Source organism: Prionailurus bengalensis, chromosome D2 (assembly GCF_016509475.1).
Source record: "Prionailurus bengalensis isolate Pbe53 chromosome D2, Fcat_Pben_1.1_paternal_pri, whole genome shotgun sequence".
NCBI lineage: Eukaryota > Metazoa > Chordata > Mammalia > Carnivora > Felidae > Prionailurus > Prionailurus bengalensis.
The window spans coordinates 70,345,651-70,371,857 of NC_057351.1; the positions used below are offsets into that span (position 1 = coordinate 70,345,651).

The window sequence follows — 26,207 nt, forward strand, 5'->3', positions numbered from 1 at the left end:
TACCAATGACCTTTTGTCTACACTATCACAAAGCCACCCACTTCCTGCAACTGCTCTATTTTTAAGATAATCAGTCAATCATTCTGTCTCCAAGCAGCACCTCCTACCTTTCCAGCCAACTGGTTCCATCTTTCTTCAAGTTCATCAGTGCTTCCTCCCTAGGAGACCCCTTCTAGTCTCTTTCTTCCATATGTCCCTCTGATACCATGGTTCATCATTTGGGGCAGTCTTTCACAAATATCCTAACTTCCTTTGCTCCTTCATCTATCTGTGGTATCTCCCTGGCATAAAAAAAAAAAAAAAGCATTAACTTGAAACAAAGCTTACTCCCCAACTCCCCCATTCTTCTCCTGAATAGCCAAATGCCACTAGAGAAAACCATACATCCGTCAGACAGGTCTCTTGGCAAATTCAAGATCACCCATCTCAAGAGGCTCTCAACTCTCCCAGCATCAAGAAATACTTGTAGAGTCGGGAAATATCCACGGAAGGTGCTCTGGGAATTCTGAAATGAATGGACTGCGTGGAGGTAGAGAAACAAACAAAGAGACAAAGCTAATAGATGAGGGCAGAAGGGAACCAAATGGGAAGAGTAATTTGGAAGCAAAAGGAAGAGAAGATTTCAACAAAGCTTGACTACCATTCCCTCTTGTGAGTAAAACTCTTATTTTTAAGACTTATTGGGTGGCTGTACAAGACAGCCTGTCTAGTTCCACCCTGTTGATGACAACTCTCTTATAGATGAAGAAGCAGATCATCCTGGAGATTGTTGGTGTGTGCAACTGTGCTGGGAGAAGGCAGGGTTTCGTTTCCTCATCTGGCACAAAGGAATCCTTCCTACTTTCCCCAGGAGGACATTGGGAGGAAACAGATTGGTGGGAAGCAAAAGGATTATTTCAGTAGTAATGACTGCAGGAGGTCAAGGTAAGGCTGAGGCTGTTCTCAATAAGAATCATTGTGACTAAAGACAACGGCTAGTGGGAATTTTTTTTCTTTGTTTGCTGTTATTTTTTGATGCTAGGCAGCTGGAATGCCAAGGGCAGTTCTGTGCCAAGCCACAAAAAGACTGAAAGCCCAGGACTTCCCCTCGGACAATAGCTTCCATTTTAGCTTCGGGCAAGAGTAAAATCTGTCCTAAGATAGTTTAGGGACTTCCTGTTGGTTCACATTTCAAGCAGCTTATATTTAATTTTCACCTTGCCACTCAGAGCTCAGAGTGAACAGGAGACCCAGGGACAGGGTACTTTGCTGAGAACTGACCAGCGACCAGCTGGCTGCCTGTAAGTACTGCTTGGTTTGAATGTTTTAGGTTCTCAAGGCTTCTGGTAGTCTGAAATATTAACTGAGCAAACTGCTGTTATGGGCTCTTAGTTCATAACTTTCTTGGATTGGATAGTCAGAAGGAAATAGGACCTCTTGATATCACATTCATCAAATCCCAGGTGACATTAAAATGAACAGGTTATAGACAATGATAGTGGGTGTAGATTCTCTTGAATGGGATCAAAGAGATAAATCTGAAAGGCTTTTTTGTTCTGGGGTAATGACAAGAAATGCAACCAGAACTACAAAAAGGTTTAATTTAATTTAATTTAATTTAATTTAATTTAATTTTACTTGAGAGAGAGAGAGAGAGAGAGAGCACAAGCAGGGGGAAGGGGCAGAGGGAGAGAGAGAGAGAATCTCAAGCAGGCTCCGTGCCCAACACAGAGCTTGATCTCACACCCTGGGATCATGGCCTGAGCTGAAATCAAGAGTTGGACGCTCAGCCAACTGAGCCACCCAGATGCCCCACTTCTCCTTTTTTAAATAAAAAGAGAAGCAAAGTGGTTCAGACAGCAACTCTCAAGTTAGAATTCTGGGTCTGTTTCTTTTTAATTATGAGATCAAAGGCAAATTGCTTAGTCTCTCTGATAACAGTTGCTCTATCTATAAAATGGGTATTGTACCATTATAAAACTAGTATAAGCTTTATAGTATTATATATAAAAATATATGTGAAATCTATATGTTTTATATATAAAACACGTATGAAATTGAATGAGATTTCATATTTAGTGTATAATTTTGTTTATATAACATAAGCTCAGGCTTATTTTGCTTATGTGAGCAAAATTTATATAATAGGTTTCATATATATAATGGATTTCACATATGTATACATATACTGGTTTTAATATATATAATATGAAATATATTATGTATGAAATCCAGTATGTATATACATACACACTTGAATCTTGAACAACATGGGGGTTAGAGGTGATGACCCCTCATGCAGTTAAAAATCCACATATGACTTTTGACTCCCCCAAAACTTAACCACAAATAGCCTACTATTAACCAAAAGCCTTACTGATAACATAAAAAGTCAGTTAACACATATTTGAGTGTTATATGTTATTATATATAATACGCAAAGTATGTATCAAGGGCCCTTTGCCTCCCTCCCATTTTACCTGCACTGCCCGGGCACTGAAGTGCTCAATGCTTTCTTCTGTTTTGAAAGTCTTACTAATTCAAGGTAAGAATTGATCACCGACACATCCCTGGTTTCGAAGATCTCACCTGCCCTGAGGCCCTTTACCCTGTAGGATCCCCCTTCTCTCATGGCCCCACGTTGGTCAAGGGATCACCAGCATAGCTGCCCAGGACAGGGCTCCACCTCTCAGAGTCAGTTTCACCACGTGGACCTCAGTCCCCAGAGTCAGGCAGACACCTGTGGCAGTTGAAGAACAGGGTCCCTGCTCTTCGGTTTTCCCCTGGAGAAAGCAAGTTCCTGGCATGGAGAAGCACTTATCTTATGCTTCCTCTTGGCTAGAAATGCTTTCTCAGCTGCATTTGGTCCATAGCATCCTGCCCTCTGCCCTGTTCTTGTCTCTTCTCCTCCGTGCTGCTTCCCCCATGGACTTTGTGGTCAGAGTCACTTATGGAGCAGGAGCAGAAAAGACCCAGGGAACGTGGTCCCTTCAGTCATGCTAGCAACCCCTCCACAGACCTGTCCACTTGGTGAGCACAAGCAGCTTGAATATATCCTTGTAACTGTGGCTACTTTCAGCTTTGGGAACAGAATGGAAAGTGGGGGGCTGATAACCCATCTCAGCAGCATTCCTGGGCACCATCCTGACACTGGATGTTTGAGTGGTTAATCAGTAAAGCACGCTGTTGTTTGAGGACTAACCGACATTTATTTAACTCTTCCTTTTGACAGAGGAGAACAGACAGCCATAATGGAACCCAAACCTCAGAAGAATCCAGGTACCCAAGGAATATACTCTCTTAAGGAAAAACTTTATTGAAAATGACAAACGATTCTCATCAAGCTACCCAGGATACAGGAGATAGTTTTAGTGAGGATAATGGGTGGCATTCTGGGACAATGATTCATGGTATGGATAGTGTAGCAGAAACTGCTGTATTCAGCTAATTATTGTGTAAACGCTCACCTATCTAGAAATTTGACATTTTCTGACTTTCTTTAACCAGATGTTCCATCTGTTGCTTGGAGATGGTGCCGAAACAAACTATAGCCCAGAAGAGACCGAAGAATATTTCATAATTTAATAGGAAATTCTCCCTTGGAGAAACTGCCTAAATTGTTATTATAGGGGTAGCTCAAGGTGTATTATTCAAAGGTCCTTGTTCATGTTTACACAGTTCATTGCAGGTGGGTAGTTAGAAAAGCTGATTTAGGATGAAATAATTTAGAAATCAAATGATCAAAGCACCTATCATTAGTAAGTCACTGTGTTTCATATTATAGAGGATATACAGAGTAAGTAATAGAGTCATTGCTCTCAATGAGTTTATAAATGTTGTTGGGAAGTTAAGGTAAACACATGTGAGTAACTGTGCTGAGAAGCTAAGATAAGCACAAACAATCGGGGTATGATAGGAATCACGAAAGTGAGTGTGAAACATTATGGGAATCTGAAAAAGAAAGGGCATACAACTAGTTTTGGGAATCTGGAGAGGTTTTATGAGAAGGCATTTGGACCCTAAAAGATGTACAGGGTTTTAAGAGAGATTGGTAAAGAGCACATCTCGGCAGAGAGGGATGGCATGAACAAAGCAATGAGTGGATTAGAGGCAGGATGTATCAGAGGGCAATGTGGATATAAAGTAGGACAGTGGAGAGAGAGTAAAGGATGAGGCTGTGCAAATATGGCACTATATTGTACCAGACCTTGACCTCATTAGACCACCAATCCTTGAACAAGAGAATGGCATCATTAGATTTGCATTTTAGACTGGTCCTATTTTTTGAAATAGCCTTTTTCTTTTAATGTTTATTATTTGTTTGTTTGTTTGTTTGTTTGTTTATTTTGAGAGAGAGAGAGAGGAGGGTGGGGAGGGGCAGAGGGAGAGGGAGAGAGATGATCCCAAGCAGGCTTCACACTGTCAGTACAGAGCCCAACTTGGGGCTCGACCTCATGAACCGTGAGATCATGACTTAAGCCAAAATCAGGAGTCGGATGCTTAATTGACAGAGCCATTCAGACACCCCTGAAATAGCTGTTTACAGTAAAAATGACATACAATAAATTGCACATATTTAAAATGTACATTTTGTTAAGTTTTGATATGTGTATATGCCTGGGAAACCATTACAACAATCAAGATAATATGCATCACTCCCAAAAGTTTTCTGTTATTGATTTTTGGTTTGATTCCATTATGTTCTGAAAATATACTTTGTAAACCTTGGATCCTTTCAGATTTATTGAGACTGGTTTTATGGCCCAGAACATGATCTGTCTTGGAAAATGTTGCATGTGCCCTTGAGAAAGGTGTGCATTGTGCTGTTGTTGAGTGTTCTATAAATATCAATCATGTCAAGTTTGTTATTGATAGTGTTGTTCAAGTCCACTAAATCTTTATGATTTTCTGCTTATTTTTTCTATCAGTTATGGAGAGAGGGGTACTGAAATCTCTGACTATAATCGTGGATTTCTCTATTTCTCTGTGCAGTTCTAGCAGTTTTTGCCTCAAGTATGTTGAAAGTCTGTTATTAGGTACATAATTGTGTAGGATTATTATGTCCTTTTGGTTAATTGACCCCTTTATCATTATAAAAAGACATTTATCCCTGGTAATACTATTTTGCTATGCAATCTGATCTTACTACAGCCAGTCCAGCTTTGTTTTGACTGCTGTTGGCATGGTATATCCTTTTCCTGACCTTTTACTTATAACCTATTTGTGTCTTTGTGTTCGTTTTTTTAATGTTTATTTATTTATTTTGAGAGAGAGAGAGAGAAAGTGCACAAGCAGGGAGGGGCACAGAGAGAGAGATAGAGAGAATCCCAAGCAGTGTCTGTTCTGTCAGCACACAGCTCAGATGTGGGGCTCGAGTCCACTCCCATGAAGCATGAGATCTTGACCTGAGCCGAAATCAAGATTCAGACATTTAACCAACTGAGCCACCCAGGCACCCCATGTGTCTTTATATTTAAAATGTGTTTCTTGTGAGTACCATGCAGTTGGGTCTTGCTTTCTTATCCAATCTGACAGTCTTACCCTTTTAATTGAATTTTTTAGACCATTTACACTTAATGTGAATATTGATGTGATTGCGTTTGAGTCTATCATAGCATTGTTTTCTATTTGTCTCATTTTTTCTTTGTTCACCTTTTCCCTCTTTTTCATTGTTTTTTGAATTCATTGAGTATTTTTATGATACTATTTATCTCCTTTCTTGGCTTATTAATTGTAACTGTTTTGTTATTTTAGTGGTCACACTAGGGCATATAGTATATATCTTTAACGTATCACAGTCTATCTTACTACAAATGATATTACACCAAATCACATATAATATAAGAATTTTATAAAAGTATACTTCCATTTTCCCCTCCTGGGCTTAATGCCTTTTACTTAATGAAATTGCATTTTACTTACACATATGTTATAATCTTCACAGTATCTTGTTAGTATTTTGTTTGAATAGTCGGTTGAATTTTTAAATGTTTTAATTAATACAAAAACAAAATTCGTATATTTACCTTTGCAGTTACCATTCAGTGTTGTTCATTCATTCATATAAATTCATATTTGCATCTGGTATCATTTCTTTCCACCCAGAGGGCTTCCTTTAAGCTTTCTTATAGTATAGGCCTCCTGTTTATGGATCTCTTTAGCTTTTGTGTTATCTGAAAAATGTCTTGAAATTGCCTTTATTTTTTTTTTTTTTATTTTTTAAACATTTTATTTTATTTTTTGAGAGACAAAGAAAGACAGCGTGAGCAGGGGAGGAGCAGAGGGAGAGGGAGACACAGAATCTGAAGCAGGCTCCAGGCTCTGAGCTGTCAGCACAGAGCCCAATGCGGGACTCAAACCCACGAACGTGAGATCATGACCTGAGCTGAAGTAGGACACTCAATTGACGGAGCCACCCAGGCGCCCTGAAATTGCCTTTATTTTTCAAAGATATTTTTGCTGCATATAGAATTCTAGAATGACAGTGTTTTTCTTTCAGTACTTTAAATATTTTCTCCACTGTTTTTTTGCTCACATTATTTCTGATGAGAAATCTAGTGTCTTTCGCATGTTTTTTTTTTTTTCCTTCTGCATACATATTTTCCTTCCTTCTGGCTGATTTTTAGGTTATTTTCTTTATCACTAGTTTTGAACAATTTGATCACAACATGCCTTAGTAGAGTTTTTTTCATGTACCTTGTGTTTAGGGTTCCTGACCTGCTTGGATCTCTGGGTTTATAGTTTTCTTTAAATTTATACACTTTTCAGCATTATTTCTTTAAATATGTTTTCTGTATCCCTACCCACTTAGGGATTTCATTACTTGTATAGTAGGTCACTTGAAATTGTCCCACAGTGAGGCACCTGCGTGGTTCAGTGGGTTAAGCATTTGACTCTTGATTTCGGTTCAGGTCATGATCTCACAGATGGTGGGATCAAGCCCCGCATCAGGTTGTGCATTGACAGCATGGAACCTGCTTGGGATTTTCTCTCTCTCTCTCCCCCTCTCTCTCTTCCTCTCTTCCTCTCTCCCTCTGCCCCTCCCCCGCTCACTCATAAGAGTGCAATCTCTCTCTCTCAAAAGAAATAAAGTTAAAAAGATAAAGAAATTGTCCCACTGTGCATTGGTGCTCTTTTAACATTTTTTTTTATTCTTTTTTCTCTCTGCATCTGTGTTGATAGTTTCTCTTACTTTGTCTTCATGTGTACTAATCTGCTGTTACTCCTATTCAGTGTGTGTGTTTGTTTGTTTCTGAGACATTATGGTTTTCATCTTTTGAAGTTCATTTTAGATCTTTTTTATATCATCTGTGTCTCTACCTAACTCCTGGAATATATTAAATACAGTAATAATAACTGTTTTTACAACTTTCTCTGCTAATTCGAACATCTGTGTCAGTTCTAGGCCCATTTCGATAATGTTCCTAATTATGGGTCATGGTTTCCTGCCTCTTTGCATATTTGGTAGTCTTCAACTGGTTGCCAGACATCAAAATTTTTACCTTGCTGGGTGCTGCCTATTTTTGTATTTCTACAAATCTTGAGCTTTATTCTGGGATGCCGTTAAGTTTCTTGGAAACAATTTGATCCTTTTAAGACCTGCTTTTAGGGCACCTGGGTGGCTCAGTCGGTTAAGCATCTGACTCTTAATTTCGGCTCAGGTCATAATCTCACAGTTCATGAGTCCGAGCCCCATGTCCAGCTCTGCGCTGGCAGCTTGAAGCCTGCTTGGGATTCTCTGTCTCCCTCTCTCTCTCTCTGCCCCTCCCCTTCTCATGCATGCACACTCTCTCTCCCTCCCTCTCTCTCTCAAAAATAAATAAATAAACTTTTTTCTTTTTAAAGGCTAGCTTTTATGATTTGTCAGGTGGATCTGGAACAGTCTTCAGCCCAAAGATAATTATTCCATACTCTTGAATTCTTAAGAACCTTGTGCATGTTTCTGTGATTCTTTCCGTGTGCAGCTCTTTCCTCTTTGGCACTCTGTCCCTGTGAACTCTAGTGCCTTAATTTTCCCCGAAGCCTTAGCTCTGTCTCCTCAACTCAGGAATTCACCCAATTCCACCTCAGTTCCCCTTTCCTGTGCTATAGCCTGGAAACTCTCTCAAGGGAGTCGTAGGGCCCACCTTGTTTGTTTCCCATCTCATAGGGATGAGTGATTTTATTGCCCATGCCAAGGGTCTTGAAAACCACTATTGTATATATTTTGTCTGGTAAACCCAATCCCTGTTATTCCATCCTTGCCCCAAGTACTGAATCGGTCAGATTTGGTGTTTACTCTCAGGGATATGTCAAGAATGGATTTGAAAACGTCAAGACTGGAATTAGGGCGCCAAACTGGACACTACAATGTACAGTGAAAAACCTATGAAGGTCTTGAATGCATATGAATACATTGAAACATATGAAGGTCTTGAAGGCAGCAGTGGTGGGAACAGAACGATCGGGATAGATCCCAGAGGTGTTTGGGAAGTGAAAGTGAGCATGATTTAATCATTGAGTGGCCATAAGACTGATGAAAGGGTGACGGTTAAGGGGATTCAGAGGGTTCTAGGTGGGGAGGCTGGACAGGTGTTGGTAACACCACTTCATAAAAGGCACCTGGGGATAGAGTGATGTGAGAAAGAAGTTTATGGGAAATCCAGGGGAAGATGTTTAGGGGCAAAAATTGCATATACAGGGGTAAAAATACTGAAAATTTGTCCCATCAGTTTCCCACAGACTAGATTTTGCTGAAGACATCTCTGGCATGGTGTTTACCATATTTCTGTTTTCTGTATTTCCTACAAACTGGACCTAGAGGATGGGTGAGATTGTCCCACTGGTTTTTGTTGTTGTTGTTGTTGTTTGGCAAAGCTAATTAGTGGGTGGTCCTGTCCATTGGTTTTAAAATCAAACCCACTATATTGGCCTACAGCCTTCCAGGCCCAACTGAACTTGTCTCTAGCCTCATCTTAGACCACTCTTAGAGTCCTCACTGGCTCATTATATTCCAGCCACTCAGTGCTCCTGTTCTCTTCCTGGAACACCTCTCCCCTTTCCTGTCCCTGGGCCTTTGACTATGCTACTTCCTCTGCCTACCCAGCTCTTTGCACGCTTGGTTCCTTCTCATCCTCATAAAGGTTTCCCCTGACTCCTCTTCCTCAAGGGGCCTCCCTGCCTGGCTATTCCGTCTCATCACCCTGGTCATGCTCTCCAATGCACGTATCCCAACTGGCACTTACCTTGCTTGTTTTCGTTTCTTGTTTATCACCCACCTTCCACACGTGATAGGAAGCTCCATGAAGGCAGGGAATACAAGCAGAAGCCAGGTGGCATGAAAAGACCTCATCATTAAGTGTCTCTAGTAGCTCACTTTTAAGCCCAGAATCCTACTATGGACAAAAACCCCAGTTAACAATTAATGCCATCATGGCCAGAGTTTTTCTGTCACCATACCCTCTGAGTTTGCTTGAATGGGGCAGTGAGGCAGATGCATAATATTTCTGGACTTCACATACCTTAACCAGTAAATTGGCTGAATACTGATGGCTTCAGTACTGATGGCTTCGTAAACTCAGATTAAGATAGCCACATTGTTTACTGGGTTATTTTCCTCAGCTTCAGTTCTGGAGAAAACAGCACCGTTGCCATGGTCAACGAACACCGTCAGAGTTTTTGTGTCCTGGTAGTCGATGTGAATACTGGGGACAGACACCCTGGGAGTGACAAACTGGGCTACGTACTGATAGATACTTTACTTTAAGGTTCTGCTAATTGTATACGATGTTATTAGGGACTCCTAGGCCCAAATTTTTATAAAATACTATATCTGTTGAACCTTTTAAACTTAATACAACCAAAGAGCACCTGTATTAGAAGCAGATGAGAGACTGGTTTATTCTTCAAACCATAAAGGCTAAAGTTTCCTCTGTTGTTGATAACAGCCCTACTGTGTGCCAGGCCCAGTACTGAGAGGTTTCCATGCATTAACTCCTTCAGTCCTCCCCACATATCTGTGAGGTCGGTACTATTGTCTCCATTTTACAGATAAGGAAGCAGGGAAAGTTAGGGATTCTAGGTGCTCTATCAATATTTGTTTAGTAAATAAATATGTGATTTTTGTCCATGGCCATACAATTTTAAAAAGGAGCCAGCCAAAACTTGTTTTTGCAATATTGCTGCATTCTGTTTTTCTTTTCCTTTTCCGTGTGTGTATGTGTGCATGTAAAGGGATGGAGGGTGGGTTGGGGATCAGGCAGAGTTGCTACAGAGGAGGGGAAGGAAGCAAAGTGAGGACAGCTGCCTAGGAATTACTTCATTCATGTACTAATTTTGGCACAGTTGGAGCAGCATCTGACTCTTAATCCTGGGGTCGTGAGTTTGAGTCCTACGTTGGGTGTAAAGATTACTTAAATAAATAAGCCTTTTCTTTTAAGTTTACTTATTTTGAGAGAGACAGAGACAGTGCAAATCACGGAGGGGCAGAGAGAGAGAGTCCCAAGCAGGTTCCACACTGTCAGTGTAGAGCCTGACGCAGGGCTTGAACCCACGAAGCTGTGAGATCATGGGCTCAAACCCACGAAGCTGTGAGCTCATGACCTGAACTGAAACCAAGAGTCAGACGCTTAACCGACTGAGCCACCCAGGTGCCCCATTAAATAAATAAACTTTTAAAAGAAAATGTTAAAAAAAAAGAGAAATACTAAATTCTAGCATAATGTCCCCATCAGTTGTGCTACCTAATCCTGATTCTGTTTTCACTTAATTAAAAAGCTCTAACTCTTTAGTAAAGACGGTCTTTTATAAAACCATGAGCAAACTAGAACTACAGCCTGGAGGTGAAAGCAAAAAAAACTTTAATAACATGACATTTTTCTAAATAATGAAAGTAGTACATATTTCTTGAAGACATTTTTGAAAATACAGGGGAAAAAAAAACCCATCTACATTTCAATCCTTACAGAGAAGCAGTTAACATTTTGGAAACCTTTTGATGTAACCACCCTGCCACCTTACTTTCAAGAGCAGGTGTTTTTGGGGCGCCTGGGTGGCTCAGTCGGTTAAGCGTCCGACTTCAGCTCAGGTCACGATCTCGCAGTCCGTGAGTTCGAGCCCCGCGTCGGGCTCTGGGCTGATGGCTCAGAGCCTGGAGCCTGCTTCGGATTCTGTGTCTCTCTCTCTCTGCCCCTCCCCCGTTCATGCTCTGTCTCTCTCTGTCTCAAAAATAAATAAACGTTAAAAAAAATTAAAAAAAAAAAAAGAGCAGGTGTTTTTGCTTCTGTTTACTAAGCCAAGGAGCAAGGCAGAATTATTCTGCTCCTGTGGCTGGTGCTCTGACAAGAATAGAGAAAAACCTTTGCTCACATCTGGAGAGCCAGTGGTGTGCCCCAGAAATGAGAACCCGACGTTAAGGAGCTTCTAAAGGGCATCTGAAGGGAAGTCCTGGCTCTGGTCGAATAAGAATAATGCCCTCGGTCCTTTGGGCTCTTTGTTTTCCTGCTCTAGGATCGAAGTTCTTTTCCATAACTGAATAATTGGAAGACCTTTCCAGAGGGAAATAGCATTTTCCAGTTGAAGCAGTTCTTTCCCAAAATCTACAGGGAACAAACTGAGTCTGTTCACTTTCTTTTATTAGGCAAACAATTTACATTTTATTATGAAAATGAAGTCTGCAAACAAGATTACTTTATTAAATCACCACCTCCTCAGCTTTTCTTCTCTGCTGTAAGTATGCACCGTGATCTAACGGGCCTCCCACTAGCTTCCTGAGCATTTTTCAAATCCCTTCTCTTCCTTGGAGATCCAACTAAGATGCAAAATGTTTTCATTTTTCAGTCTTCTTGGAAAAAGCGGTTTTTCATTCTGTCAAAGAGTGGGGGAAGGAGACTTCACGTCTCCTATTACAAAGACGAACATCGCCGAGGTTCCATTGAAATTGACCGGTGCGCATCCAGTCCGGAAAACGTGTATAACCACGAATACTAACACAGGGCATGCAAATTGAAATTTAAATCGTTGACCGAAAGAACCAAAGCCTTCATGCTTACGATATTGGTTGCTGAAAAGAAGCTGAAATGAAGAACATCCCGAGTAAAACACAGCCACATACTTACTTCATGTTGTATATACCAGTTCATAAATTATTCATTAATAAGCATTTAGTTACAAAAGACTTTGATTTGCTTAATTTACGGATGAGGGAGAGCAGAGCAGATCATCATTTCATAAACCCAAGATGGATTTTTAAAAAAGTATTGAGATTTGCTTTTTTTCTTTTTTTTTTTTTTTTTTTTGGCCTTCTCTTTAGGAAATTCGGTACAAAATGAAAATTAGGAAACATGATCGTTTGTAGAACAAAGAATTCAACAGAAATAAGAATTTTTGAATTAAATGTGAGGCTGAACTAAGTATTTGCAATCAGTAATGAGCCAGATCTAAACTTATTTTGTAACACTATTGGACAATTTCCAAGACATTGATCAAGCAGACCTAAATTTTATTCAGTTAGCATCTTAATATAAAACAGTAGTCATTGTGCTTGAATCTGTGTAATACTTTGTGTCTATATCTAACAGAAACTCCAGTGTAGAAGTTGGCATAAGTAGCCATGAAAAAATGCAATCTGTATGTAAGATGTTCAAATGCCACCCTGATGAGGTGATGTCCATCAGAACCACTAACAGGGAATATTTCCTCATTGGCCATGACAGGTAAGTAGTAAGATAACACAGTGTTTCCTGCATGTGCAATAAAAAATGGACAAGCAGACAAAATATCTCAAACCAATAACCAATAAACAGACTTTGAACAGAAATCCATGGCCACCCCCTGCAACACCATCGTTAGTGTTCATTATTGGGTAGTGTTCATTATTTGTTGAAACATCTCAGAAAGTGACCGTATTCATTCCCTAGGGCTTCTATAACAAAGTACCACAAACTGAATGTCTTAGAACAACAGATACATATTGTCTCACCGTTCTGGAGGCCAGGCATCTGAAGTCAGGGTGTCACAGGGCCACGTTCCTTCTGAAGGCTCTAGGGAAGGTCTGTTCTAGGCCTTTCTCCTGGCTTCTGGTAGTTCCTTGGCTTGCATCAGCAGAACTACAATGTTCACACAGCATTCTCCCTGTGAGCGTGTCTCTACATCCAAACTTTTTATAAGGACGCTTGTCATAATGAATTAGGAGGCCAGTATAACCTCATCTTCACCAATGACATCTACAATAACCCAACCCAATTTCCAGATAAGGTCACATTCTGAGGTACTGGGGATTGACACTTCAACAGATGAATTTTGAGGGGATGCCAGTCAACCCACACCCCCATCCCCATCACCCCAGTTGCTTTTCACATAAGAGAACCCAATACACAAACATCTGTACAAGCTACATGTTAGGGAGGGGCCATGTTCATCCCTGAAGAAGTCTTCGGTTTTTAAGGGGGGCTCCCGGTGCAAGCAAAGGTGCCTAACAGATCCTTTGTAGATGATTGTCTGCTTGACAGAGAGGCCAAGGTCAGGGGAGGAAGCTGGGCAGAGGAGACACAGAACGCTCACGCCGAAGTATGAAGGGCCTTGATCTGCTGCAGATTAAGCCCAAGGCGAACAGCCTTCTTTTTCACATTGTCATGAAAGTCAATAGAAAAGTTGTGATTTATATAAATTCATTCAAACACAGGCTTCATAAACACACGCATCCCCCAAAGGGAGGCACACCTGGGTAGCTATACAAAAAAATGGTGCTGACGGGTTAAGGGGCTCGCTTATGAACACAAAAGAAATCAGTGTCAAAGCCAAAAGGTCCCAACCCTATGATCACTACTGTTATTTTCGACTGTTCTTCCCATTTCTCTGAGCTTTCCTCGCAGAGGCGGCAGGAAGATTAATTCTAGTGTGCAAGTGTGGAGGTGGTGAGGAGCCAGTGGGTCATTGAAGCTACTTCGGGAAAAATCTTTATTTCCCTGGTACCTGCTCCCACTGCCTGCTCCAACCTTAATAAAAGAATCTTTTTCTGGTTCAAAAGGAGCACAGGTGCTATTGTTGCCACACGCCAACTGAAAAGTTTATTCCTATCAACAGGGAGAAGATTAAAGACTGGGTCTCCTTCATGTTATCATTTTGCTGGGACGCCAAAGCAGCACGCCAGAACACAGAGGTGACTCTACATTGCCGATAAAATAACAGGGCACCTGAACACAGCCTCTGTCACCAGGAAACAATGGTAGCTTTTGCTTTTCCTCCTGAGCCACTGGCACTAATACAAGGAAAAAATAAGTGAGAAAATGTACATCCTTGTTATTTTTGTGATGAACAATAGGAAAAAAACACTTCCGTGTTTTGCAAGAGACCTGAACCCTTCAAATTTTCATTATGGGGTCGGAGGAGTGAAATGCACTTTTTTAAGCGTAGCTAGGACTACAGCAGTTCCCATCATTGTTATTCAAGGTGCATAACAGCTGCCTTTTTCAGTGAGTAAGTCTAGGCTGGTGTCTGTACAAAGGCTCTTCATATCTCTTGCGTTTTCAGTATAATATCTCTTTAATGTAAGGGCTAGTAGCTTTAGGTTTTTAATTTACTTCCCGAGAACCTTCGCTGATTTACACAAGTCCTTTATGGGGGTAGACCTTTATAAATGAAACTCAGTCTATAGGTATCATTTTGACATGTTTTCTCCAAGTTGTTCTGTGCCCACAGCAAGGGCAGAGGCCGTGGAGGAAGGAAAGCGAGTTGTGTCTATGGTAGACCCAAATGACCAGAAAATAGTGGCACAGGGTCAAAAAGACGGGTTGAGGGAAATTCAGGACATCGGAAGCCCAGGCTGAGAGTCCTCAAGGGCTTGGAAACAGGAGAAAGCTATGATCACCTTGTATCTTGGTGCGGGAAGGCTGGCTGGGGGGATAAATGTTAGCGGAAAAGAGTGAAGGCAGGAAGCCCAGCGACGAGGCTGTTGCTTCGGTCCAGGTAAGACATGGATTGTGCCCTGATTGGAATATTCCTCTTCCATAAGCAGGAGAAATTCCCCCTGGGTGGTAAAAGGCCTTCTTCAGACCCCAGTCCTCTCCTTGGTCCTTCCAGCGCATCAGAGGCTGTCAGCCCCGCCCCACCAAGAAATAGTCTTCCAGACATGGTAATCAGACTTCCATCTGTCTGTCTGTCTGTCTGTCTCTCTCTCTCTCTCTCTCTCGACGCCTTGCCTGGGAGTCTGCTGATGCTTCCAAAGTATTACCCATGTATTTGACAGCTTCTTCTAAGCCTAACCCACCATCATGATCTTAGCCTTAGTATTTATCCTATATTTAGTCTGTTTCTTATACCACAAATGAGCCTTCCTGCTTGCCCTGCCTACCTTGAAATGTATTCATTCATTTTGGGTGCACCTCACCATGCATCTGGGTATGTTGGCCGGAGAACCCTCCAGCTAAACAGAAGCCTGGCTGGCAACCTTTTCCTTCCTTTCACACAAAGGGTGCGGATTACCTCTGTAAAAAAGATTCCCAACACACCACTCGGTCTCCTGCCATACCGTCTCTATTTCTGGGGTAAAACCAAGGTTCTCATTCATCTTTTTCATTTACCCAGATCGATCTTGCTTCCTCTTAAGTGTGTGTGTGTGTGCACGCATGTGTGTGTGTGTGTGTGTGTGTGTGTGACTTCATTTCTAATGAAACCCATTTGAGGAAAAAAACACATCTGGCTCTTGAAAGTGATTTGTGATTGTGCTCTCAGCTCTCTTGGATTCAGTCTTCCCAACTTTGGATTAACGGACCGAGCGGTTGGGTTGTTTTTTTTATCTCCTGCCGTGGATACCATTTCGTCCGTTAGAGATGTAACCATTGACTTTCCCTTCTCCCTGGGTGCCAAGCACATCTTAATATAGCATAACCTGCTGTTTTACCTTGTTGGGAGCTCTCCAACTATGTTAAAAGCTTTCTTACCCCCTGCTTTTCGAAAGATGACGTTACTGGTCGTCTTGCCTTTTCACACTTTGCATTCGAATTCGGAGATTTTTCAGTCAGCTCCAGTTAAGAGTACCATCTACCTTGTTGGGTTTTGTGGTGGTGATGATGGTTGTCATTGTCGTTGTTGTGGGAACCGTTCTTCACCCCCAGCTCAGCACGGTCTGGCTTCACGATCTTGGCACTAGAAAAATGGACACCATTGAAAACATTTTGTTTTTAAAATCACTTCCCTTCAAGGACTTCCTAGAAAACCTTCAAGTTCTTTTCAAAACCCTTGCTCACAGGCATTGTTCTTGGAAGAATTAAGTTGTACTTGTAACAATTTTCCTGCCATGCAAAGCAGCTGCTTTAGTAGAGGGAGGATCTTGTATCCACTGGGGAGGGAAGGTGGTAGTTGCTTAAACCTACATTACCTTGTAGACTGTAATTCATATGATCACATGACCAACACTAGCAAATTGCATTGCTATGGAAACAATAGAAGTGTGTGAGCAGAACACAAAAGAGGAATATTGAGCAGGAAGAGGAAAGGTGTGGTGCGTGGGCTGATTATCTTCTCAGGTGGCCCCGGGGTGAAAACTAGTATATGGGAGTGGGGGGACTCAGTGGCAGTCCTTAGTGCCTTCGAATATACCCTCCCCCACCGCCCGCCCCTGAGAGAACTGCTTGTTCTAAGTTACAGGCCCCAATGGTAGAGAACAGCCTGAAATATGGGCTGGTATTTTTACCTCATCAAGGGGACCCAGACTCAAGAGGCGAGTTCAAGTTACGTGGACTTCTGCATGTAACCTTGGGAAATGTTCCGATCTTCTCAACTTAATTAATCTAATATGGCTTCCCAGAAAGCATGGGGTTGAATTCTGTCTCTTGCAAAAAAAAAAGAGAGAGAGAGAGAGAGAGAGAATAGAATTAATTGTCTTCCTCTCTTTATTCAGCATTTAATGGAAAACAATTCTCCAGGACTCAGACAAGCTCATCTGCCGCACGATTTCTTGTCAGAGACTACTGAAGAGACAGAAGAAGAGAGTCATTATGTTAGTCCCCAAAGTATTCTTTTACAGGTAACCCCTTCCATCCACTAATCCTTCCTTCCTTGTACGGATATTTGCCGGGTCCCTGCTGCGTGCTGTTCCTGAGGCAGGAGGCTGGGCTCGGTGGTGAATCAGGCACAGGTGATGTGCTCACGGTGCTGACCCTTGAAAAGAAGGTGGCCGTGGTACAAGACAGAAAGGGCCCTGTGCTGAAGAGAGATGCTGATAAATGCCTGGAGTGCATGAGGGAAGGGAAGCGGGGAGGTGATTTCCAGACAGAAAGAAAAGGCCATTAAAAAATACTCCCCCCGCCAAAAGTAAGTACAAAACTATGCAGTGACAGTTCAGAGAAGGAGGGGATTGGTGTTGGCTGAGGTGGTCGGAGGGGGCTGCGGGACCTCCTAAGGCCCAAACACAGCTTCATCGGGCCAGAGAGGAAGGGGGGGCTCCAGGTGACGCCAGTGGCCTGAAAGCTGGCTCTGGAAGAGCACCATTTGTAGGTGAGCAGCGGGAAGACCGGCTTGGCTGGAAGGAATTTTTCCAAATATGGGTTACTGATTCAACTGCCAGGCAGGCGATTAAAAGCCCTGAGGGTTTTTGAGCAACCAGTCCCCCAAATGCCTTAGTAGTGAGGGGCTAGCCGAGAGCCTCCCAAGGGCAATGTCTTTTCTAGGACTTCCGCAGCCCCTTGACGCCAAGTTGGCTAGCCTGTGAGCACGGTGGCCTGAGGCCAGCTTTGACCCAGCCGGGTGACACGTCTCTACAGCAGCACCAGTCGGGAGAAAGAGTGCATATCATTAAGTTGCCTAGTGATGAAACAGAAAAATAAGTAGCAATTTAGTCCAATAAAACACCGTATTGGAAACACGGGGAATCCAGGAGGAGAAAACAGACTTTGAGTCAGAAGCTTTCCCAGTTCAGCCTCCTAGCATGAGCACCATTGCTCATCCGGCGGTGGATGTACTGACCCTTTGAGGGCCCAGAGCCATCACGTAAGGGATAAAAAGGTACCCGGTTATTGGTAGACTTGCATCCTTACGCTTATCCCTCTTGTCTGTAGTTGGATAGTCTTATTGCTTCCAATGATCCTGGTCAACCTGCTGAACCTGATAGTCCAGAACAGTTCTCGGAGACAAATGAACATCATTACATGCCAATGAAATCCTGGTACGTAAAACTGTCATGTTCTTAAAATTGATTCCGGCTAATGTACTCTTATAGAACAACCACTGTTGATATAGTCATTCAAAAACATCACCATAGACCAAATTCAACACATTATTCCACAATCTCAAAACAAGAAGTGAGAATGCTTTCTCAACCCACCAAAATGCTTTCACTACCCATGTAGTGACCCCCTCGGGTCATTTTCTGTCTCCTGGGGAACTTATTTTCTATTCTGAATTGATGTCTCATCCTCACTTCTGTCCTTCAAGCCCTTCCAATGGAAAGGGTTATTTTGACTCCATATCCATTTTCAGAAGGGAAGTTTGTTGGATTTGATTCTAACTGTGACTGTGATTCTGAGGGCCGGGCATACTTGAAGACCTCGTTAGTTTTCACATGGCTCCTAGCTACTGAAATCTGATTCACCCACCAAAGAAAGTTGTAAATAAACATGGTGACAAAGGGTATTGTATTAACTTCTGATTTTCTAGTTTTTTCAGAGAGACATCCCACAAGTCTGCTGATAGCAAAGAGGGATCCCAGGCCCTTCCAGAGATCCAGAACGGGGGGCTTCACTTGCAAGAACAAGGCTCACAAAGTGACTCTTGTCTTCCACCTGCCAATATGGAAGCACAGACCATGAATGACAAAAAGGGGTTGGCCTCACTTACTGTTGTGCAATTATCTATACTAATCAAGTAAAGTTCTATTTTCTAAAACTATGCGCCCTTAGAGCAAGGCAGCCTTCCTTTTTAACTCAGAATTCAAGTTTAAATGGTTCCTAAAAATCTTCAAGTTGGCCAACAATCCGACTAGCTTCCCCTTCTTACCGATGTGGTGGCCAAGGACAGTGAGTAACAGAGCTGGAAGCAAAGCAGTCCCCTGGGCTGTGGGTAGCATTTCCAAATATTTCTTTTTTCAACGTTTATTTATTTTTGGGACAGAGAGAGACAGAGCATGAACGGGGGAGGGTCAGAGAGAGAGGGAGACACAGAATCGGAAACAGGCCCCAGGCTCTGAGCCATCAGCCCAGAGCCTGACGCGGGGCTCAAACTCACGGACCGTGAGATCGTGACCTGGCTGAAGTCGGACGCTTAACCGACTGCGCCACCCAGGCGCCCCTCCAAATATTTCTAAAAATTATCCCTTGGCTAGTCTTTTGGGCCCTGGAACTCTGGATCACGCTGACCTGGGTAGCATGTCACCCAACGTCTATGGTTCAAATTATGGGCAAGTTGCATGAGGTTTGGTTATAGAATAAGAGGGGAAGATTTAGGTTTTAAGTGATGTCGAGGGCATTTGATGAAATTGTTCTCAGTTTTAAGTCTTTCCAGTATATTCTTCTATGGAGTCATTTCCAGTGGAGAAATAAGCAGACTGGTGTGATATATAATCAGTTTAGTCCATTTTTTGTTCTTTTCCCATTGTCTGCCATCCATTAGCACATCCCAAGAGGGGTGTGGGAGGGCATTAATGAGTAACTTAAATTCGTATTCTCCCAATGTCTTGGACAATGTTTAACTGGGAAATACCATCCTAGAGGTAGGAAGTAAAGTCTACTCGGAATGTCCAGCTCAGAGCTGCCTGAGGTGACTTTTATAAACATCTTATCTCGTAGTAACATCCCTGATGAAAGCCAAGTGGAGAAACTGAATGTGTTCCTTTCTCCTTCTGACGTCATAAATTATCTTAGTCTCATGGAAGCTGCAGGACGGATATGGTAGGTTGGAGATTTGAGGGTTCTTGATTATAAATGGGGTTGGGAGATAGGCAGACAACGATTATATCCTGAAACTGTATGTGGCAAAACCGATCAGACAGCTTGGACTGTTGAGTTGTTCTCACAAAAGATCTTTGGTTGAGGCAAAAATGAAGGTATTGCTGTGTAAGAGGATCAGCTGGGAAGTGGGTTGGTAGTGGAGTACCCGAAAGTCCAGTACCCATTTCTGATTTTTGGAAGGTAAAGGAGAGCCGGAAGGAATAGGTATGGTCCAAGGAAATCATTCCCAATCAATGAGCAATGACTGTTTGATAAACGAATGAAGTAATGAAGTTAGTGAAGTCAACAAGAATCTAAGGTCTAAAACAAATGGTCACACCAAGGTCTGAGGCTTCGAGACACCTGTTGGTCTGGGACAGACACAAAAGAGAGAATCTTCTTAAAATCAGCACCGTTTAATTTGATTCTAAATTCTTTTAAAAACTTCATAGTTTATTCTGAAGGAAGATTACATTTTCACAAGGGGAGAAAGTCCTTTAACGTAAAAGGCTTATTCGTTCTAGAAGAGGGCAGTAAACAACTCTTCCACTTTTCCAAATTTCCCACCATCTAAGAGGCTCACTAGAGAGTCACTAGGTAGTCATTGTGTAATCATCATGTGCTCACTTGCAATAAGCACTTATTAAACGCCTTCTGTTTCCTTGGAGTTATATGGGTCTAAATTTTTTGTTTTGAAGGTAGCACTCTACTTCTGGGGTCTCATAGCCTGGTGAAAAAAAAAACCAGCCGCATAAACAAGCAAACATAAAATGCACTGTACTTAAATATACAATAAATGGGTGCTCACCTAGTGCAATAGAAGTCAGGGATGGGGGGTTAATTAAAGGAAGAGGAATGTAGGAGGGCCATTAGAGGTGGTATGATTAGAGTTGGCTTTGGAGGGCAGGTCCAACAGCAGTGACAGATGAAAGAATATTCAAGCAGAAAATGCAGTTTGTCTACTTCAGACGGGGTGTAACATAGCTGATGAAGCTGGTGATGGTAATGAGGGAACCCCAGTCTGTGTCCTGCGAGCACAATCTCACACTCGTGTTGAACGCTGTGTTCCATCGCAGTGTGGCTCAGTGGCAAGGCCCCCCGCACCTGGGATGTTTATTTTTTCACGGAGATCACATCTTGGCTGTGAATGACCTGATGCCCCAGGGCCTGGAGGAGGCTTCCTTGTTTCTCAGTCGGTCTGTCCAGAAGGAGGTGAGTCCTGCTGACCAGCTCTGGCCAAGAATAAGATCAAGGTCTTGGGTGGAGCCTGAACGGTTCATGTAAATACATGCAAATAACAGACTGTGACTGTAGAACCCTTTCAAAATTCTTTCATATAAAGTGATATTTGGAGAGGGCTCCGGATTAAGAGACTGGGCATCGGGGTCCAGGACCTCGGATACACAGCATGATGTGGTGGAAAGAGTTTACAATGGAATCGCATTGGCTCAGGATTTGCATTGCATCACCTTAAGTCAGTTTGTGCCTCATCTCTCTCTTCTGCAAAATTGGGGGTAAGGATAATACAAGTTGTTGGAGAATTAAATGTGATAATATGTGTAAGATGCTTACACACGTGACTGGCGCCTAGTAGGTACTCATAGAGTTGTCTGTGCTTTTACTTCTCCGATTGGCTGGGGAACATGGGCCAGGTTCAGCTTTACACACTTCAGTCCCCTCATCTCCGAAATTGACCTAGCCGTACCTTCCTCACTGAGTTATTGTAAGAAGTAAACAAAACATGCGAGCGTGTACAAACTATGTATGTTTTTAAAGGGCTAGCCGTGGTTCTGCCTGTGCGTATAGTCTCCCTGTGGTAAAGTCCCTCCCTGGCCTGTGTTTATTTCTTACGTGACCTTGGGAAAATCACGTTCTTCTCTTGGCTTCAGCTTTTTCTCTCTACAGGAAGATAGTTGGTTTTCAAACTGTGCTTCTTGGGTCCCTAAGCGACAGGAACTTGAGGAAGAGGTAAAGAAGGGGACAATATGTAAGACTTCGATGAGAGCAATCTACGTTTATCATTTATGTTTTTTGGATGTTGGCTCTGTTAGCTCTCCTTGAAGAAACATTTCCTTGTCTTGAAATCCTAAAAACTGAGGTACCTGGGTGGCTCAGTTGGTTGGGCACCCGCCTCTTGATTTTGGCTCAGGTCATGATCCCAGGGTCGTGGGATCGAGCCCCATGTTGGGCTCTGCACTGAGCATGGAACCTGTTTGAGATTCTGTCTCTCTCTTCCTCTGCCCCTCTTCCGAATGGCGCTCGCTTTCTCTCTCTCTGCTCTAAAACAATCATAATGATAAGTAAAATTAAATTTTTAAAAACTCCTGAAAACTGCTGTGCTAGGTGATCTCTCAAATTTCTTTCAGCTCTGAGGGTTTCTGATTACATAGGTCTTATCTCTCCTGCCTGACACAATTACCCCATGCTATTCCCATTACCTCTATGGGAAAAGCAGCCAAGGATGAATGAATTGCCAAAGATACAGAAGTAGTCGTGGAACAAGGACTCATTCTCATTCATTCACTCACTCGCCATTTGTGAACATCTCCTTTAGTACTGAGCTAAGTCCTAGAGCTACAAAAATGGCCTCAGCCTAGGCTTGAGGAGCTCACATAGTATGGATCAAACAGGCATGTTGTGTGCTGGTTACAATAAGGGGTATGCCCTAGGATGTGGACAGAGGGCCAGTGAAGCAGAAAGAAAGGAGTAAATCTATCTGAGGAAGTCTAGGAAGGTGTCTCAGAGAAGGTAGTGTCTCGCTCGGGTTTTGAAGACCAGGTAGGAGTTTGTGTGGTGGAAGAGAAGTAGATTTCAGGGGCTCAGTCCAACAGTCAGGTACTTCTAATATATTTCCGTTGCCAAAAACCCACCCTGAGGCCACGTGCCCTATACAATCTTCCGAATCCTTCCAAAAGTTACCAAAAGATACTCTGACCTCCAAGATCCAGGCATCAGCTCCAAAGCCAAAAAAGGATTTTTACCTGGACCCAGGAGTTTCACCTGGGCCGCGTTGGCTGCAGTATATCAAGACTGCCTTTCTGGACAGTGGAATCGTGTATGTGGGAGGGGACAATAGCATTTCTCCTGGGCTGAGTCGGCCTGCCCCTTCCTATTGGAGAACAATTAGATGCTATGGAGAAACACGAGGTGCTCACCCAAATGGTTATCTGGAAGACAAAAACTTCTACTTTCCCACCCCGCCATTCCTGACTATTGTTTGGTTTTTTTGTTTTTTTGTTTTTTTGTTTTTTTGTTTTTTTGTTTTTCAACGTTTATTCTTGGGACAGAGAGAGACAGAGCATGAACGGGGGAGGGGCAGAGAGAGAGGGAGACACAGAATCAGAAACAGGCTCCAGGCTCTGAGCCATCAGCCCAGAGCCTGACGCGGGGCTCGAACTCCCGGACCGCAAGATCGTGACCTGGCTGAAGTTGGACGCTTAACCGACTGCGCCACCCAGGCGCCCCACCTGACTATTGTTTATATTAAAACGAATGTCCAATTCTTCAAAAAAATTCAAATAGCTGGTCCCCAGAAGGGAAGAGAATGTTGGAAGAGGGGAGATGTGGAACCACAGGAGGGGCAGGCCATTTGTTCTAGAGCATTCGGACCAATCAGATTTACTTTCCCTCCTGTTGGGCTACAGTTGAGAGACAAGGAGGTCGGCTTGGGGACAGGGTAGGGACAATGTGAGAGTTTGAAAGGAGGGGAGAAGAGGTGTGTGTAAAAAAAGAAGAAGAAGAAGGAGATGCTAGATTACAGGGCAAACCCATCAAACTTCAATTTCCTCCTGATCTTGTCAGCGGCTGGTTTTGTCTGGTTTCATCTGGATCCTCTAGTTTCAAGAGGCTTTTACTTCCTGGTACAACTGGGCCCATCTGGGATCATCGGTGTTCTCTGGAATCTTCCCTAAAGGCTCAGGCCAGTGGCTGCCAGGGAATAAAAATCCATCTTCCACCTAAGTATACAGGTCACCCTGGCTTCCTCTGGCCCAGATGTTATGGTTCATCGTCGGATTTTCTTCCAAACCAGTTCCCAAGGGTGCTAATGAGGACAGACCAAGAGCAAACAACGAAGGAAAATCTTTCCTCACTTCATTTCCTTCTTACTTGTGTTTTAGAAAATAAAACTCACCATCGGCCGGATCCCAAATTCAGAGAAATTCCATGCTGTCGCCTGTACGTGCCCCTTAAAATACAAAGGTGTCGTATCTTGTCGACTGGGTGAGTCTAGACTGGAGAAGACCCTGAAGAGGAGTCCAGCCATTAAAAAGGGTCAACACCAACGAACTGGAGAGTCACACGCCAGGACCCACTGCTGAGGAGCAAGGGTGGGCCCTGGACTCTGCTGGGGCCCTGCCTCTCCCTCTCACCGCTGTGTGAGATAACACACATCGGCACACCTCTCTGATTTTCCGTACCTACCCCTTAACGGCGGGGAAAACTATCACCTCTCCGGCTATTCATCAGGGATGCTGAGAGGGTCGAGGGGGATAATGACTGTGGAACGCAGAGAAAATGTAAGGCCTTGTTAGCTCAGACGTTGTCCCACACACCACAGAGATTGTTAAGTCCCTCATCTGAAATGCACTGTGTTCTCTGAGGTCGTGGTCCGCACAATCCCTTCTTTGTTAGGGAACATACAGTTGGAAACGCTCATTCCAGGAAGGCAAGATTCCCGAGAGACGTGATACCATATCAGCCTTCCCAAACACCTCCCCCTATTCATCACACCCACCCATGGTCCAAAATGCTGAGGCAGGGCGGCCCCTTGGCTTCAATAATCATCTGGTTTTCTTAAAGACCCAGAAACTATTCTAGAAGTTGAAGCGGTTTTAGGTCGCCTACAGCAAAGGTCTGTTTTCTCTACAAGTAATAAGGCAACAACGTAGCACTTGTACGTTTGAAAGGTCGTAACTGATCGGCGCATTAACTAATTGATCCTACAAGGCCAAAAACGTCAAATCTTTTTTCATAAGTAGGAAGACAAAGGCAGCGAAAGGACTAATCGAATCCGGGAACGTTCGAGCAAAAGGAGGCTTCAGAAAATATATCTTACTATGCTGTCATTTTTGTCCAGGAAGACGTCAAGGCCCCAAACATTTAATACAAACAAACAAAACAGAAGCAGACTCATACATACAGCGAACAAAATGGTGGCTGCAGAGTGGAGGTGATGGGGGGGGACAGGCAAAGTAGGTGAAGGAGATTAAGAGGTACAACCCTCCAGTTATAAAATAGGGAATGAAAAATCCAGCATGGGGAATTTGGTCAATAACATTGCAATAACATTGCATGATGTCAGATGGTGACTCCATTTATGTGGTACGCATGGCATAATGTATAGAACTGTTGAATCACTAGGTTGGACACCTGAAACTCATATACCATGCTATGTTTTAAAAAATAATAATAGTGACAATATACTTCCTTTGTAGTTCCCAGTTTCATAGCTGTTTAGTGACAGACCAAGAATCTAAAACCAGCTCTGAGAAACAGATGTCCTGCTCCTCACTTTGTATTTGGATTTAGGTTTGAAAAGACCTTGTGCAGATAGAAGAAACATTCAAATACAGTTCATTTTCTGTTTTCCAGATTGTACAGAACATATACAAATTTTTAGTTTACTGTTCCTTTTTTTAAAAAAGTGTTTTAATGCTTATTATTTTTGAGGGAGAGACAGAGACAGAGAGCAAGCAGGGGAGGGGCAGAGAGAGAGGGAGACCCAGCTTTGAAAGCAGGCTCCAGGTTCTGAGCTGTCAGCACAGAACCCAACGTGGGGCTCTAACTCACAAGCTGTGAGATCGTGACCTGAGTGGAAGCCGGATGCTTAACCAACTGAGCCACCCAGGTGCCCCTTACTGTTTCTTTTTTAAAGCTGGATTGAAGTTAAGACTTTGCGTTTTTTCTAGCTTTATTAAAATGTAATTGACATATAGCACTGTATCAGTTTAAGGTGTGCAACATAATGTACAACCTTATGCAACCTCCTGTTTCGACTTCCCAGAAATTTGTCCTACGGAACTACTCACACAAATATACAAAAATGATTTTTTAATGCTCACTGTAGCATTGTCTGTAATAATACAAAAATTCTTCAGGGATTGCTTCATTGGGATGACCTCATGTAATTCAAAACTCTGCAGGTGTTAACTGTTCTGTATGTGCAGTCATGGAAAGATGTTCACAATATAGTAAGAATGAAAGAAGCAAGTTGCAGAACAGTAGGCATAACATTGTCCCATTTTCGCAAAACTAAAGTATTGGTATTCGTGTATATGTATGTGCGTGTGCACAACTTTCCCAGCTCTAATAAAAAATACCTACCTTGAA

The 26,207-nt window shown here is 42.7% G+C and overlaps 1 protein-coding gene across 3 annotated transcripts; it reads left to right on the top strand.

The window, feature by feature from the left end:
* Positions 1 to 1,010: 1,010 nt before the first annotated feature.
* On the top strand, positions 1,011 to 26,207 carry PLEKHS1 (pleckstrin homology domain containing S1). 3 transcript variants are annotated; one of them, XM_043597596.1, is made up of 13 exons: positions 1,011 to 1,280; positions 3,212 to 3,258; positions 11,597 to 11,685; positions 11,797 to 11,903; positions 12,537 to 12,671; positions 14,041 to 14,116; positions 14,969 to 15,088; positions 16,856 to 16,981; positions 18,012 to 18,118; positions 18,610 to 18,774; positions 19,737 to 19,838; positions 20,954 to 21,089; positions 23,996 to 26,207. In XM_043597596.1, exons 2-13 carry the CDS (start codon positions 3,231 to 3,233, stop codon positions 24,194 to 24,196), a joined length of 1,392 nt encoding a protein of 463 aa, XP_043453531.1. In that variant the 5' UTR covers positions 1,011 to 1,280; positions 3,212 to 3,230; the 3' UTR covers positions 24,197 to 26,207. The 3 variants fall into 3 exon arrangements, with proteins under 3 accessions (XP_043453531.1, XP_043453532.1, XP_043453533.1); XM_043597597.1 differs by having other exon boundaries at positions 14,972 to 15,088; positions 23,996 to 25,579; XM_043597598.1 differs by lacking the exons at positions 1,011 to 1,280; positions 3,212 to 3,258 and having other exon boundaries at positions 11,503 to 11,685; positions 23,996 to 25,579.